The 17,826-nt window shown below is 42.5% G+C and overlaps 1 protein-coding gene across 1 annotated transcript in view; it reads left to right on the top strand.

Annotated features, from left to right (window-relative positions):
* The window catches only part of LOC135057349 (uncharacterized), a 66,397-nt gene extending 48,775 nt beyond the window's left edge, over window positions 1-17,622 (top strand). The window contains exon 5 of the mRNA XM_063963238.1: window positions 17,401-17,622. Within this exon, the coding sequence (XP_063819308.1) occupies window positions 17,401-17,573 (173 nt within the window). The 3' untranslated portion in view covers window positions 17,574-17,622. The remainder of the gene's footprint in view (window positions 1-17,400) is intronic.
* The last annotated feature ends 204 nt before the right edge of the window (window positions 17,623-17,826 follow it).

The following is a 17,826-nucleotide window of genomic DNA, read 5'->3' as shown; positions in this document are numbered from 1 at the left end:
ATATAGACTGGTTGATAAAGAGATAGTATACTCGTAACTAGTATGTATGTATAAAGAAAGAAAAAAAAACCACGGTTAGGTGGTATATACAATTATGGACGGGCTGCCGAGTGCCGACACAGAGGTAGCCACAGCCGTGAACTACTGTACTGTGTCTGCTGCTAATATATAGACTGGTTGATAAAGAGATAGTATACTCGTAACTAGTATGTATGTATAAAGAAAGAAAAAAAAACCACGGTTAGGTGGTATATACAATTATGGACGGGCTGCCGAGTGCCGACACAGAGGTAGCCACAGCCGTGAACTACCGCACTGTACTGTGTCTGCTGCTAATATATAGACTGGTTGATAAAGAGATAGTATACTCGTAACTAGTATGTATGTATAAAGAAAGAAAAAAAAAACACGGTTAGGTGGTATATACAATTATGGACGGGCTGCCGAGTGCCGACACAGAGGTAGCCACAGCCGTGAACTACCGCACTGTACTGTGTCTGCTGCTAATATATAGACTGGTTGATAAAGAGATAGTATACTCGTAACTAGTATGTATGTATAAAGAAAGAAAAAAAAACCACGGTTAGGTGGTATATACAATTATGGACGGGCTGCCGAGTGCCGACACAGAGGTAGCCACAGCCGTGAACTACCGCACTGTACTGTGTCTGCTGCTAATATAGACTGGTTGATAAAGAGATAGTATACTCGTAACTAGTATGTATGTATAAAGAAAGAAAAAAAAACCACGGTTAGGTGGTATATACAATTATGGACGGGCTGCCGAGTGCCGACACAGAGGTAGCCACAGCCGTGAACTACCGCACTGTACTGTGTCTGCTGCTAATATATAGACTGGTTGATAAAGAGATAGTATACTCGTAACTAGTATGTATGTATAAAGAAAGAAAAAAAAACCACGGTTAGGTGGTATATACAATTATGGACGGGCTGCCGAGTGCCGACACAGAGGTAGCCACAGCCGTGAACTACCGCACTGTACTGTGTCTGCTGCTAATATAGACTGGTTGATAAAGAGATAGTATACTCGTAACTAGTATGTATGTATAAAGAAAGAAAAAAAAACCACGGTTAGGTGGTATATACAATTATGGACGGGCTGCCGAGTGCCGACACAGAGGTAGCCACAGCCGTGAACTACCGCACTGTACTGTGTCTGCTGCTAATATATAGACTGGTTGATAAAGAGATAGTATACTACTAATATTATATATACTGGTGGTCAGGTCACTGGTCACTAGTCACACTGGCAGTGGCACTCCTGCAGCAAAAGTGTGCACTGTTTAATTTTAATATAATATTATGTACTCCTGGCTCCTGCTATAACCTATAACTGGCACTGCAGTAGTGCTCCCCAGTCTCCCCCACAATTATAAGCTGTGTGAGCTGAGCAGTCAGACAGATATATAATATATATAGATGATGCAGCACACTGGCCTGAGCCTGAGCAGTGCACACAGATATGGTATGTGACTGACTGAGTCACTGTGTGTATCGCTTTTTTCAGGCAGAGAACGGATATATTAAATAAACTGCACTGTGTGTCTGGTGGTCACTCACTATATAATATATTATGTACTCCTGGCTCCTGCTATAACCTATAACTGGCACTGCAGTAGTGCTCCCCAGTCTCCCCCACAATTATAAGCTGTGTGAGCTGAGCAGTCAGACAGATATATATAATATTATATATAGATAATAGATGATGCAGCACACTGGCCTGAGCCTGAGCAGTGCACACAGATATGGTATGTGACTGAGTCACTGTGTGCTGTGTATCGCTTTTTTCAGGCAGAGAACGGATTATAAATAAAACTGGTGGTCACTATCAGCAAAACTCTGCACTGTACTGAGTACTCCTAATGCTCCCCAAAATTAGTAAATCAAGTGTCTCTCTAATCTATTCTAAACGGAGAGGACGCCAGCCACGTCCTCTCCCTATCAATCTCAATGCACGTGTGAAAAATGGCGGCGACGCGCGGCTCCTTATATAGAATCCGAGTCTCGCGATAGAATCCGAGCCTCGCGAGAATCCGACAGCGTCATGATGACGTTCGGGCGCGCTCGGGTTAACCGAGCAAGGCGGGAAGATCCGAGTCGCTCGGACCCGTGAAAAAAAACATGAAGTTCTGGCGGGTTCGGATTCAGAGAAACCGAACCCGCTCATCTCTAAGTACTACTACTAAAAAAATACCCCAATAAAGACATCACACACACACCTTGAAAGTATAACTTTAATACATACATCCACACCAACATACATACATACTTACCTATGTTCCCACGCAGGTCGGTCCTCTTCTCCAGTAGAATCCATGGTGTACCTGTAGAAAAAATAATACTCACATAATCCATGGTTGAAGGCTCCTCTGCTTGTAATCCTTTTGTAATCCACGTACTTGAAAAAATAAAAAAACGGATACCCGACCACGAACTGAAAGGGGACCCATGTTTTCACATGGGACCCCTTTCCCCGAATGCCAGAAACCCCCTCTGACTGATGTCTAAGTGGGTTTCTTCAGCCAATCAGGGAGCACCACGTTGTGGCACCCTCCTGATCGGCTGTGTACTCCTGTACTGTCTGACAGGCGGCACACGGCAGTGTTACAATGTAGCGCCTATGCGCTCCATTGTAACCAATGGGGGAACTTTCAGGTCAGCGGTGAGGTCACTTTCGGTCAACAGCTGACCTGAAAGTTCCCACCATTGATTACAATGGAGCGCATAGGCGCTACATTGTAACACTGCCGTGTGCCGCCTGTCAGACAGTACAGGAGCACACAGCCGATCAGGAGGGTGCCACAACGTGGCGCTCCCTGATTGGCTGAAGAAACCCACTTAGACATCAGTCAGAGGGGGTTTCTGGCATTCGGGGAAAGGGGTCCCATGTGAAAACATGGGTCCCCTTTCAGTTTGTGGTCGGGTGTCCCGTTTTTTTATTTTTACAAGTACGTGGATTACACATGGATTATCCGAGGAGCCCTCTACACTGGATTTGGTGAGTAGGATTTTTTCAACAGGTACACCATGGATTCTACTGGAGAAGAGGACCGACCTGCGTGGGAACATAAGGTAAGTATGTGTATATGGAGGTGTGGATGGATGTATTAAAGTTATACTTTCAAGGTGTGTGTGTGTTGTCTTTATTGGGGTATTTTTTTAGTAGTAGTACTACTACAGGTACCACCAGCAGGCCCATTTTTCCGCCGCATGCTGGTACTTGTGGTTCTCCAAGTACCAGCTTGCGGGGGAAGCTTGCTGGGCCTTGTAGTACTGCTACTAAAAACAATATCAAACACTTTTCACAAAGGCTATCAGCCCCCCATCCGCAGCCCATTGGATGGGGGGGACAGCCTCGGGCTTCACCCCTGGCCCTTGGGTGGCTGGGGGGACGGACCCCTTGATTGAAGGGGTCCCCACTCCCCCAGGGTACCCCAGCCAGGGGTGACTAGTTGGATATTTGATGCCACGGCCGCAAGGCACTGTATAAAAGTGACCCCCGGCTGTGGCATTATCTGTCCAGCTAGTGGAGCCCGGTGCTGGTTTCAAAAATACGGGGGACCCCTACGCTTTTTGTCCCCCGTATTTTTGGAACCAGGACCAGGCGCAGAGCCCGATGCTGGTTGTTTAAATATGGGGGAAAACCTGTCCATTTTTTCCCCATATTTCTGCAACCAGGATCGGCTCAAAGAGCCCGAGGCTGGTTTGCCTTAGGAGGGGGGACCCCACGCAATTTTTTTTTTACATTTAAACATTTTTTTTATTTTACAAGGTGCACAATGAAGCCCTGCACGGATCTCTCAGATCCGGCCGAGATTCATTGTATTAAAGTCGGCAGTGTTTTACAAGTCACTCACGTAAAACACTTCCAAAAAAAACGAATGACATCGACATCGGAAAACCCGAAAATGCAGAATACGGCAGCTTAGTAAATTAGTCGTAATCAATTCAAAAAGTTGCATATTTACACTTTCGATGTCATTCGTGATTGAACTTTGACCTCAAACGGGAAAATACGAATCTTAGTAAATTTACCCCAATGTCTGGATACCGGTTGTTCATTGGCATTACCTGCTAATGCCTGACTAATGTTGGAGCGGTGCAAAGCCATGCATTCGCGTAAAGTGCGGGTAGTAAGACCCACATATAGTAATTTGCATGGACAAATAATGTAATAGATGATGAATCTGGTCGTGCAGTTTAACACATGCCTGATGTTGAATTTCTGTTTAGTTACTGGATGTATAAAAATTGATCCTGTAATCAAAGAAGAACATGTAATGCAAGAAGGACATTTGTAACAACCAGCTTTCTTAACTGATCCAAAAATGCCTGGTTTAGGGGAGTAATCAGTGATATCGGTTTTAACTAACACGTCACGCAAATTGCGACCTCTTTTGTAACTCGTCATGATTTGAGTGTTGTGGAAACCCGGTAGGGATTTGTCGGTCTTAATTATAGGCCATAGTGCTTTACTAGCACGGGGTATGATGGGACTAGCAGTAGAATATCTAGTGGACCAAATAAATTTAATATGATCTTGCTTCTTATCAGGTGTTTCTTGGAGTATAATTTCTCGATCTTGACTCATCACCCGATTATTAGCTAATTGCAGATCCCTACTGTTATAACCACGGCTTCTAAACTTAGTGACCACAGTTTCCAATGCATCACCTAACTGTTCAGGATTGCTGGTAAAGCGAGCCACCCGTAGCATTTGCGAATAGGGAAGACCCTTCTTCAATGCTACTGGATGGTGGCTGCTAGCGTCAAGCAATGAATTACGATCAGTGTTTTTATAAAACACTGTAGAGCTCAATTTGCCATCAATTAGATGGACTGTGACGTCCAGGTAATCGATCTTATCGGGTCTACAAACAAAAGTGAACTTGATGGGACCCGGTGTCTGCTTAATATTCTGCATCATTTCGTAAAAAGAAACATAACTCCCCTGCCATAGCATAAATAAATCATCTAAATACCTAGTGAACCATCTGATGTTGGCACTGTATATAGCATTGTCAAAAAATAATTTTTGTTCCTGATTGAACATAAATACTTTGGCATATGCTGGTGCCACACTGCTGCCCATGACACAACCAGCTCTCTGTAAATAAAACCTACCATTAAACAAAAAATAATTTTTGGTAAGGACCAATTCTAGTAATTTAAGAAATAATGTCTTATCCAGACCAAATTCAACATCTAAGTTACTAATAAATCTGTCCATGGCATCTAATCCCTCTCCATGTGGTATGGACGTGTATAAGGAAGAGACGTCCATAGTGCAAAGTAACGTGTCTGCTGGCAGTTCATCAAACTCCTTGATCTTTCTAAGAAATGTTGTCGTATCCTTGAGATATGTATGTCGTATGGTCACGTGAGGTTGGAGAAGAGAGTCCAGGAATTCCGCTGTCGGCTGGTACAGAGATCCCCTAGCCGACACAATCGGTCGACCCGGGGGGTTCACTAAGCTCTTGTGAACCTTTGGCAGTGTATATAGACAAGGAATAATAGGATTCTTGGGAATGAGGGCCTCCTTCAGTCTCGGATTGAGCAATTTGTCCAAGACCGCCTGGTCTAAAATCGTGTTAAGTTCCTTTTGAAAATCTACCGTCGGATCTTTTTCTAAAATCATGTAAGTATCGGTGCAAGCAAGTTGTCCCATAATTTCTTGGACATACTGTGATCTATCTTGCAACACTATGCCCCCACCCTTGTCCGCCGGGCGGATAATGATGGACGCATCTTGGCTCAGATCTTTCAAAGCTTTGTACTCATCACGTGATAGATTGTTGTAAATCGGTTTTGGAGTAGCTTAGAATCTATTGACTGAATCGTCCATCAACCTCCCAAACGTCTTCAACGATGCATTGTTGGAGACGGGATCGAATGTTGAGATATGGTACTTCCGCATGATATAATTCGCTGGGTCCGATGATGGTTGACTGCTTGCATGTTGAAAAAATTCTCTTAAACGTAACTTTCTATTTATCTGATGTATGTCGGCCTGCCACTCAAAAGGGTCATGATGATTCGTTGGGACGAAAGACAGTCCTCTATTGAGTACAGCTTCTTCCGTAGATGTTAATTGCCTCGAGTACAAATTAAAGATCAAGTTTTCTTGGACTTGTTCCCTTTTGCTGATCCTTTGGTTTTGTCCGCCGCGTCTCGTGGGTTTGGACCAGCCTCTGCCCTGGCCCTGGTGGTGGCCCCTAAAGGGGGACGTTTTGCAGAAAGAGCATCATCTGAATCGGCGACCACAAAGTCACTGTCGCTATTTGATGAATGGTGTCCTTTATCTGGACGTCCCCTGCGTTGCCGATACGTAGTACGTGTCAGAGCTCTGTAGTTGGATTTGGCGGAATCTGTACCCGTTAGCCATCTATAAACCTGGAAGTCTTCATAATCATTTTGAACAACTTGTAATTTTGATTTCTTAAATTTGAGTAATTCTTTGCGGTTATTTTCTATTTGTTGTGTCAATTTAGCCCAGGTTGCTGCATGGTTAGGGTCAGACATAATTCCTGCATGAGTGGTATTAAGAGCCTCAATTTTAGACTTGTCGACTTGTAATTCTCGTCCTGATTCTTCTATGACAAGAAGCATCAAGTCAAAACTGCACTTATTCAGTACAGAAATCCACCGTCGGCAAAATTCGGGGTTAGTCCTCCCTATTGTCGGGGTGTTGCGGACACGGAAACCCCGCGGGATCAGCTTTTGTCTAAAGTAATCTGAGAGTGTAGAGCCGTGTAATAGATAGTCAGTTTCACGTTTCTTCAAACGTAATAGTTGTTTAAATACATCGTCAACCGTATCATCCAATGCCTCTGGCACACAATCTTCAGCAAATAAGATACGGTCAGCTTGTGCTTTATTGAAGCTCAATGTATCACCAATCTGAGATGACATGTCCATGAATTGACTGGCCTCCACTCTGTCGACGCCAGTAGCTTCCATCTTGCAAGTTATATCCACCAATGCTGGTCATGAATCACCAACGCAATAAATGTAAAAAAAGAATAAATGGTGACTGGGGCCTTGATACACAGGGGTATTACCCCAATCACACACAATGTCCAGATAATCCGGCACTCCCAGTAATGTCCAACCGCCTGTGTGCCCCTGCCCAAAATTCAGATATATGGAGGAGTCAGAACAAGCAAATGTTCAAGACAGGACATGGCACTCCAGGACTTAATATAGATGATTTTTAATGTATCAACTTGGTCAACGACCTGCATCACTCCAAAAGCCAGTGGTGCAGTGTAAAATGTAACATCATAGCACAAGCAAGTTACGAACGATACAGCATTTCGGGTCACGCAGGACCCTTCCTCAGGTCGTGCTAGTGCTTCTAACAGACAGATAAACAAACACACATATAACATAAATCTTACCTATATAGCGTCCCCATGCCGGCGTCCTCGGTCTCAGGGCAGCGTGGAGCTTCCGGTCAGGACGAGACGCCTGGAAGATTACGTCATCAGGCAGCGACGTTAACCACAGCAACCCGATGCACGCAGCTGCTGATGCTTCCGGACAGGACTGGACGCCTGGGTGATGTCATCATCGGGAGGCGGCGGTAACCACAGCAACCCGATGCACGGAGCTGGTGACGCTGTCCCCGGCCGTGCTGCCTGGCATGGGAGGCTATAAAAATATAAACATATAGAGCAATTGGTAAAAGAGTAACAACAGATAAGGTGGAAAAACGAAACACAATACATTTAAGAAATAAGTGTGCAGTGCTGGTACGCAGGTTGAGACACACTAAAATGTGACCTACAACGTGCACATCAAACACCACAGAACCAAACCTCATATTATAATGGATAAACAGTAATGTGTCTCAACCTGCGTACCAGCACTGTACACTTATTTCTTAAATGTATTGTGTTTCGTTTTTCCACCTTATCTGTTGTTGCTCTTTTACCAATTGCTCTATATGTTTATATTTTTATAGCCTCCCCTGCCAGGCAGCACGGCCGGGGACAGCGTCACCAGCTTCGTGCATCGGGTTGCTGTGGTTACCGCCGCCTCCCGATGATGACATCACCCAGACGTCCAGTCCTGTCCGGAAGCGTCAGCAGTTCCGTGCATCGGGTTGCTGTGGTTACCGTCGCTGCCCGATGACGTCGTCTTCCAGGTGTCTCTTCCTGACCGGAAGCTCCACGCTGCCCTGAGACCGAGGACGCCGGCATGGGGACGCTATATAGGTAAGATTTATGTTATATGTGTGTTTGTTTATCTGTCTGTTAGAAGCACTAGCACGACCTGAGGAAGGGTCCTGCGTGACCCGAAATGCTGCATCGTTTGTAACTTGCTTGTGCTATGATGTTACATTTTACACTGCACCACTGGCTTTTGGAGTGATGCAGGTCGTTGACCAAGTTGATACATTAAAAATCATCTATATTAAGTCCTGGAGTGCCATGTCCTGTCTTGAACATTTGCTTGTTCTGACTCCTCCATATATCTGAATTTTGGACAGGGGCACACAGGCGGTTGGACATTACTGGGAATGCCGGATTATCTGGACATTGTGTGTGATTGGGGTAATACCCCTGTGTATCAAGGCACCAGTCACCATTTATTCTTTTTTTACATTTATTGCGTTGGTGATTCATGACCAGCATTGGTGGATATAATTTGCAAGATGGAAGCTACTGGCGTCGACAGAGTGGAGGCCAGTCCATTCATGGACATGTCATCTCAGATTGGTGATACATTGAGCTTCAATAAAGCACAAGCTGACCGTATCTTATTTGCTGAAGATTGTGTGCCAGAGGCATTGGATGATACGGTTGACGATGTATTTAAACAACTATTACGTTTGAAGAAATGTGAAACTGACTATCTATTACACGGCTCTACACTCTCAGATTACTTTAGACAAAAGCTGATCCCGCAAGGTTTCCGTGTCCGCAACACCCCGACAATAGGGAGGACTAACCCCGAATTTTGCCGACGGTGGATTTCTGTACTGAATAAGTGCAGTTTTGACTTGATGCTTCTTGTCATAGAAGAATCAGGACGAGAATTACAAGTCGACAAGTCTAAAATTGAGGCTCTTAATACCACTCATGCAGGAATTATGTCTGACCCTAACCATGCAGCAACCTGGGCTAAATTGACACAACAAATAGAAAATTACCGCAAAGAATTACTCAAATTTAAGAAATCAAAATTACAAGTTGTTCAAAATGATTATGAAGACTTCCAGGTTTATAGATGGCTAACGGGTACAGATTCCGCCAAATCCAACTACAGAGCTCAGACACGTACTATGTATCGGCAACGCAGGGGACGTCCGGATAAAGGACACCATTCATCAAATAGCGACAGCGACTTTGTGGTCGCCGATTCAGATGATGCTCTTTCTGCAAAACGTCCCCCTTTAGGGGCTACCACCAGGGCCAGAGCAGAGGCTGGTCCAAACCCACGAGACGCGGCGGACAAAACCAAAGGATCAGCAAAAGGGAACAAGTCCAAGAAAACTTGATCTTTAATTTGTCCTCGAGGCAATTAACATCTACGGAAGAAGCTGTACTCAATAGAGGACTGTCTTTCGTCCCAACGAATCATCATGACCCTTTTGAGTGGCAGGCCGACATACATCAGATGAATAGAAAGTTACGTTTAAGAGAATTTTTTCAACATACAAGCAGTCAACCATCATCGGACCCAGCGAATTACATCATGCGGAAGTACCATATCTCAACATTCGATCCCGTCTCCAACAATGCATTGTTGAAGATGTTTGGGAGGTTGATGGACGATTCAGTCAATAGATTCTTAGCTACTCCAAAACCGATTTACAACAATCTATCACGTGATGAGTACAAAGCTTTGAAAGATCTGAGCCAAGATGCGTCCATCATTATCCGCCCAGCGGACAAGGGTGGGGCATAGTGTTGAAAGATAGATCACAGTATGTCCAAGAAATTATGGGACAACTTGCTTGCACCGATACTTACATGATTTTAGAAAAAGATCCGACGGTAGATTTTCAAAAGGAACTTAACACGATTTTAGACCAGGCGGTCTTGGACAAATTGCTCAATCCGAGACTGAAGGAGGCCCTCATTCCCAAGAATCCTATTATTCCTTGTCTATATACACTGCCAAAGGTTCACAAGAGCTTAGTGAACCCCCCGGGTCGACCGATTGTGTCGGCTAGGGGATCTCTGTACCAGCTGACAGCGGAATTCCTGGACTCTCTTCTCCAACCTCACGTGACCATACGACATACATATCTCAAGGATACGACAACATTTCTTAGAAAGATCAAGGAGTTTGATGAACTGCCAGCAGACACGTTACTTTGCACTATGGACGTCTCTTCCCTATACACGTCCATACCACATGGAGAGGGATTAGATGCCATGGACAGATTTATTAGTAACTTAGATGTTGAATTTGGTCTGGATAAGACATTATTTCTTAAATTACTAGAATTGGTCCTTACCAAAAATTATTTTTTGTTTAATGGTAGGTTTTATTTACAGAGAGCTGGTTGTGTCATGGGCAGCAGTGTGGCACCAGCATATGCCAATGTATTTATGTTCGATCAGGAACAAAAATTATTTTTTGACAATGCTATATACAGTGCCAACATCAGATGGTTCGCTAGGTATATAGATGATTTATTTATGCTATGGCAGGGGAGTTATGTTTCTTTTTACGAAATGATGCAGAATATTAACCAGACACCAGGTCCCATCAAGTTCACTTTTGTTTGTAGACCCGATAAGATTGATTACCTGGACGTCACAGTCCATCTAATTGATGGCAAATTGAGCTCTACAGTGTTTTATAAAAACACTGATCGTAATTCATTGCTTGACGCTAGCAGCCACCATCCAGTAGCGTTGAAGAAGGGTCTTCCCTATTCGCAAATGCTACGGGTGGCTCGCATTACCAGCAATCCTGAACAGTTAGGTGATGCATTGGAAACTGTGGTCACTAAGTTTAGAAGCCGTGGTTATAACAGTAGGGATCTGCAATTAGCTAAAAATCGGGTGATGAGTCAAGATCGAGAAATTATACTCCAAGAAACACCTGATAAGAAGCAAGATCATAATAAATTTATTTGGTCCACTAGATATTCTACTGCTAGTCCCATCATACCCCGTGCTAGTAAAGCACTATGGCCTATAATTAAGACCGACAAATTCCTACCGGGTTTCCACAACACTCAAATCATGACGAGTTACAAAAGAGGTCGCAATTTGCGTGACGTGTTAGTTAAAACCGATATCACTGATTACTCCCCTAAACCAGGCATTTTTGGATCAGTTAAGAAAGCTGGTTGTTACAAATGCCCTTCTTGCGTTACATGTTCTTCTTTGATTACAGGATCAATTTTTATACATCCAGTAACTAAACAGAAATTCAACATCAGGCATGTGTTAAACTGCACGACCAGATTCATCATCTATTACATTATTTGTCCATGCAAATTACTATATGTGGGTCTTACTACCCGCACTTTACGCGAACGCATGGCTTTGCACCGCTCCAACATTAGTCAGGCATTAGCAGGTAATGCCAATGAACAACCGGTATCCAGACATTGTTGCGCCAAAGCCCATACACTGTCTGAACTCCGTTATCAAATAATTGACTATATCCCAGAGTTACATAGAGGTGGTGATAGGGTCCTGGCATTACATAGACTAGAGGCTAAGTGGATCATTAAGTTGAACACGTTGCGCCCTTCAGGACTTAATGAGAAAATTAATTGGAATTATCTACAACATAGGTAATTCCGGCTAGGTGGCCAAATTATCTAATAACGACACCATGATATACTATCCTCCACTAGTGTATGCCAGTTAGCTCCATGCATTACTGTTTATCCATTATAATATGAGGTTTGGTTCTGTGGTGTTTGATGCGCAGGTTGTAGGTCACATTTTAGTGTGTCTCAACCTGCGTACCAGCACTGCACACTTATTTCTTAAATGTATTGTGTTTCGTTTTTCCACCTTATCTGTTGTTGCTCTTTTACCAATTGCTCTATATGTTTATATTTTGATAGCCTCCCCTGCCAGGCAGCACGGCCGGGGACAGCGTCACCAGCTCCGTGCATCGGGTTGCTGTGGTTACCGCCGCCTCCCGATGATGACATCACCCAGGCGTCCAGTCCTGTCCGGAAGCGTCAGCAGCTCCGTGCATCGGGTTGCTGTGGTTACCGCCGCTGCCCAATGACGTCATCTTCCAGGCGTCTCGTCCTGACCGGAAGCTCCACGCTGCCCTGAGACCGAGGACGCCGGCATGGGGACGCTATATAGGTAAGATTTATGTTATATGTGTGTTTGTTTATCTGTCTGTTAGAAGCACTAGCACGACCTGAGGAAGGGTCCTGCGTGACCCGAAATGCTGCATCGTTTGTAACTTGCTTGTGCTATGATGTGACATTTTACACTGCACCACTGGCTTTTGGAGTGATGCAGGTCGTGGACCAAGTTGATACGTTAAAAATCATCTATATTAAGTCCTGGAGTGCCATGTCCTGTCTTGAACATTTGCTTGTTCTGACTCCTCCATATATATATATATATATATATATATATATATATTAGAGATGAGCTGATTCGGATTTACCCAGATCTCCTTATTGGCTCTTGGATGTCTGGTGTTTTGGTTAGCCAATAATAAAAATCCAGAAAATCTGAACTTGCTCTAATTCTGGCGTTAAGAACCTGATAAATCCGAATTATATATATGTATATGTTTATTTATATACAGGGTGATTCAAAAGTCTCAGTACACCCTTTTGTTTCCAAAACTGTGCAGGAAATGGGAAAACTGAATACCCCAGTAAGGTATAGGTGAGGTGGGCTATCTTTTAGGGTATGTATGGAACATGGGTGCCATCTTGAAATCGTCCATCTTTAATCTAAATCAGGTTTTTCAAATGGAAAGGGAATCGTATAACATATCAAACAACATCATAATTTGCTAAAAGGTTTATTGCTGCAAACAGATTTGAGATAGCAGTTATGGTTCAAAAGTTACAACACATTTTGTTGCAGGTAACTGAAGATGGCTTTGACAAAAGAGAAGAGAATTGAGGTCATTTTGATGTCTAGAGAACAAAGTTTTGTGTCATAGCTGCAGATTTTAACAACTGGCACACAGAAAGACCTCCAATTTCACATAACACTGTCAGGTGCCTAATTTCCAAATTCAAAGAAAATGGGACTGTGGCTGACAAGTCACGGAGTGGTTGTCCAAAAAATACCTCTGGTCTTTCTGGGTGCCGGTTGTTAAATCTGCAGCTATGACACGAAACACACTAAATGATAACTACATACTTCAACTAATCAAGATACCAACTAAGTACAATGCAATATTAGACCTGGTATTAACAATTAATGGGGAATTGATATCAAATATTACAGTAGGAGAGCCCATGAGAAACAGCGACCACAATATGGCCACGTTCAATATCAGTGCTCATAAGCAGTCCTATATAGGCTCAACTAGGAATCTAAACTTTAGCAAAGCCAACTTTGAAATGACGAGGGAAGCTTTAAAGGGACATTAAATGGGAAATTTTGTTTCAAGGAAAAAATATTATGGAGAAATGGGAGGTACTAAAAATGCTGCTAAATAATTTTACTCGTAAATTTATTCACATGGGCAGCAAACCAAGGATTAATAGATCCAAACCAATGTGGCTTAACAAAAAGATCAAGAAACTAATGGGCAAAAAGAGGCAAGCATTCAAAAAATATAAATCAGATTGGAAAGCACAGTCATTCCAGTACTATAAGGATTGTAACACAAGTTGCAAAAAAGAAATAAGAGTGGCTAAAATAGGAACTGAAAAGTGAGTAGCAAAGGAAAGTAAATCAAACCCCCAAAAGTTTTTTAAATACATCAACAGCCAAAGATTAAAGGACAAGTTGGGCGTCTTAATCAAAAACTATAATGAAATAGTGGAAAAATTAAATGAGTTTCTCTCATCTGTATTCACAATTGAGGACCAGATGACGGGATTAACACATAGCCTCAGCAATGATTATGTCCCACTACTAAGTGCTTATCTAAGGAAGGAATGATTCTGTGACCAATTTAAAAAAATTAAGATTAATAAATCACCCGGTCCCGACGGAATTCACCCAAGGGTTCTAATGGAACTACACTGTACTAGCAAGACCGCTATTTTTGATCTATTTTTGATCTTCAATGACTCTCTTTCATCAGGCATGGTTCCCAAAGACTGGCGCATATTATTTATTTATTATTTATTAGCAGTTTCTTATATAGCGCAGCATATTCCGTTGCGCTTTACAATTAGAACAACAATTATAGAACAAAACTGGGCAAAGACAGACAGACAGACAGACAGACAGAGGTAGGAAGGCCCTGCTCGCAAGCTTACAATCTATAGGGAAATAGGCATTGATACACAAGGATAGATGCTACCTGTTACATAATGTTTCCCCAGGTTGCTAGGTTCTTAATGGGTTGTATATGATATGATCACCCAGCAATGTTGGAAGACAAAATGTGAGTTTATGTGGACTGTACAGAGGGGATGTAACTTGATAGGGAAGCTGTGAAGGTTATGTGTGTGGGTCTGAAATTTGGTAGGCTTGTCTGAAGAGATGAGTTTTCAGAGAACGTTTAAAGGTTTGGAGACTAGAGGAGAGTCTTATTGTGCGTGGGAGTGCATTCCACAGAGTGGGTGAAGCCCGGGTAAAGTCCTGTAATTTTGAGTGGGAACAGGTAACAGTGTAACAGTGGCATAGCGGAAGTAGTGCCGATATTCAAAAAAGGGAAGTAAATCTGAACCAGGTAACTATAGACCAGTTAGTCTTACATCTATAGTGGGGAAAAGTACTGGAAGGTATTTTAAGGGATAGTATACAGAAGTTCCTTGAAGCCAATAAGGTCATTAATGGGAACCAACATGTATTTGTGAAGGATAGAACATATCAAACAAACTTACTAGGCTTTTATGAAACAGTTAGCACGAACCTAGATCAGGGTAAGGAGGTGGATGTAATCTTTTTAAATCTTTGCTAAAGCTTTTGACACAGTACCACATATGGGGGGTCATTCCGAGTTGATCGCACGCTGCTGATTTTCGCAGCGCAGCGATCATGTAAAAAAACGGCAAAACTGCACATGCGTATGCACTGCAATGCGCACGCGCGTTGTACGGGTACAAACAGCATCGTTGCTGTGCAATGCTTCTAGCGACGAATCCATTTGCACAGCCAGTCGTAAGGAGATTGACAGGAAGAGGGCGTTTATGGGTTTCAACTGACCGTTTTCTGGGAGTGGAAGGGAAAACGCAGGCGTGACCAGGCGTTTGCAGGGCGGGTATCTGATGTCAATTCCGGGACCTCCGTCGCTGGAATCATCGCACAGGATAAGTAACTACAGGGCTGGTCTTGTTTTGCACAAAATGTTTTTGTACCGCTCGCCTGCACATGCGATCGTACACTTGCAAAGCTAAAATACACTCCCCTGTGGGTGGCAACAATGCGTTTGCACGGCTGCTAAAAGTAGCTAGCGAGCGATCAACTCGGAATGAGACTTATCTACAAGTTACAAGAACTGGGGCTAGGGAGCACAATATGCATTTGGGTTAGAAATTGGTTATATAACAGGGAGCAGCAAGTTGTGGTAAATAGAATGTTTTCAAATTGGACTGAAGTACTAAGTGGTGTGCCACAAGGGTCTGTCCTTGGACCACTATCGTTTAACATTTTAAAAAATGATCTAACAGTAGGTCTACAGAGCATGGTGTCAATTTTTGCAGATAATACCAAACTGTTTAAGGTTATAAATTCGGTGGGGTATGCTGAGTCTCTTTAGAACGATTTATTTAAACTGGAAGCATGGGCAGCAAAATGGAGAATGAGGTTCAATACATACAAGTGTAAGGTAATGCACTTTGGTACCAAGGAAATAAATAGCACCTACAAACTAAATGGGGTAAAAATAGTGGATTCTGTACTGGAAAAAGACTTAGGTGTTCACATAGATAACAAACTTAGCAGCAGTACCCAAAGTAGGATTGCAGCAAAGAAGGCAAACAAGGTATTAGCATGTATACAGCAGAGAATTGATGCAAGGGATGAGAGTGTTATACTCCCATTATATAAATCCCTAGTGAGGCCATATCTTGAATACTGTGCACAATTTTGGGAATCATACTACAAAAAGGATATCCTGGAACCTGAAAAGGTTCAGAGGCAGGCGACCAAACAGAGTAAGGGGATGGAGACACCGGAATAGGTAGAAAGGCTTGCTAGGTTAGGCATGTTTACGCTGGAAAGGAGGAGATTAAGAGGGGATATGATTAACATTTACAAATATATAAGGGGACAATATGCAGAGCTTGCAGAGGATCTGTTTTTGATAAGATTGACACAGAGGACACGTGGACATCCACTTAGAATAGATTTCGCACACAGAGGCCAAAAGTTTTCTTTACAGTAAGGACAATACGTGTTTGGAATTCCCTGCCTGAGAGAAGTAGTAATGGCAGACTCGGTCAATACTTTTAAGAATGGGTTAGATAAATTCCTAATGGATAAGGATATACAGGGTTACGGTGGGTAGATCACGCACTATAGTTAGAAAAAAAGGGAATAAACATAACAACCGACATTCACAACAGATAAAATTAGTCGTAAAAATAATACAGTGTATGAGACCACCAATAGGTTGAACTCGATGGACAAATTGTCTTTTTTGAACCTCAAAAACTATGTTACTATGTTACACACACTATATATATATATATATATATATATATATATATATAAATAATATCTATTAGTGACAGATCCTTAGAACAGTCTCCCAGCAGTTATGGTGAGGATTTATACTCACGAGGATGCCAGGATGCATTGTGCAAACATACTTGGCTGGATGTACTAAGCCTTAAAGAGGGATAATGAGGGGAGTGCTATAGTACCAGCCAAACAGCTCCTAACTGCCATGTCACAGGCCCTGTTTGAAAAATGATAGGTACTGGTTGGCTGGTAGTTTATCACTCCCCACTTTTCAAGGCTTAGTAGAGCTGGCCCACAGTATTGCTGTTGGTCACACCTACTGGTATATTTATAAAGCATTAGGTTTGACGTCAAGATTTACAGTGGAGCTAATATTAAGTGCAAAATACACCAGGTACACTTAATATTAGTACCAATTTACATTTTGGAGTCAAACGCCGGCGAGAAGCAGTATATATCTCTTAATTTAAAAATACAATAAAATAAAGCATTTAAAAAACAAACCCACACAAAAAGGCACACTACTATACCTAGACCTTTATGTTCTATTCTGACGTTACAGTCTATGTTTCTAGTACGCCATACATTGTAATTCTCTCCCTGCTTACAGATAAAGATGGAAAAATAACAGCTGCAGATTTAAGGGAAGCCTCCAAGCTAGCTGGAATTCACTTTTCAAGCAAAGAGCTAGAAGAGATGCTGCAGGCAGCTGACAAAAATGGAGATCAGGCAGTGGACATGAGGGAATTCATTGAGATAATGTTAAAGACCAATCTGTTCTAAACAAAAACATTTCAAATTGTATTATGCCACCTGAGAATTCAATTATATAACTGCCAATGCATTTACAAAATAAAAATCTGCATACTTCTTTTGTAGTCTTACTTCTTTTTGTGTGAAGGGGCATTCAGTTACATAATCACCTGTATCTAATTTAGCATTGGGAAGCCAAGTTTCCAGTAAACATTTAGGCAAAGCATACAGGAAGAACTTGAAAGTTATTTACCAACATAATTAAAAAATATATACAAATCTT

This window comes from Pseudophryne corroboree, chromosome 3 (assembly GCF_028390025.1).
Source record: "Pseudophryne corroboree isolate aPseCor3 chromosome 3, aPseCor3.hap2, whole genome shotgun sequence".
Taxonomy (NCBI): domain Eukaryota; kingdom Metazoa; phylum Chordata; class Amphibia; order Anura; family Myobatrachidae; genus Pseudophryne; species Pseudophryne corroboree.
The sequence above is the reverse complement of the archived record's forward strand: the minus strand, read 5'-3'. Positions and strand labels throughout refer to the sequence as shown.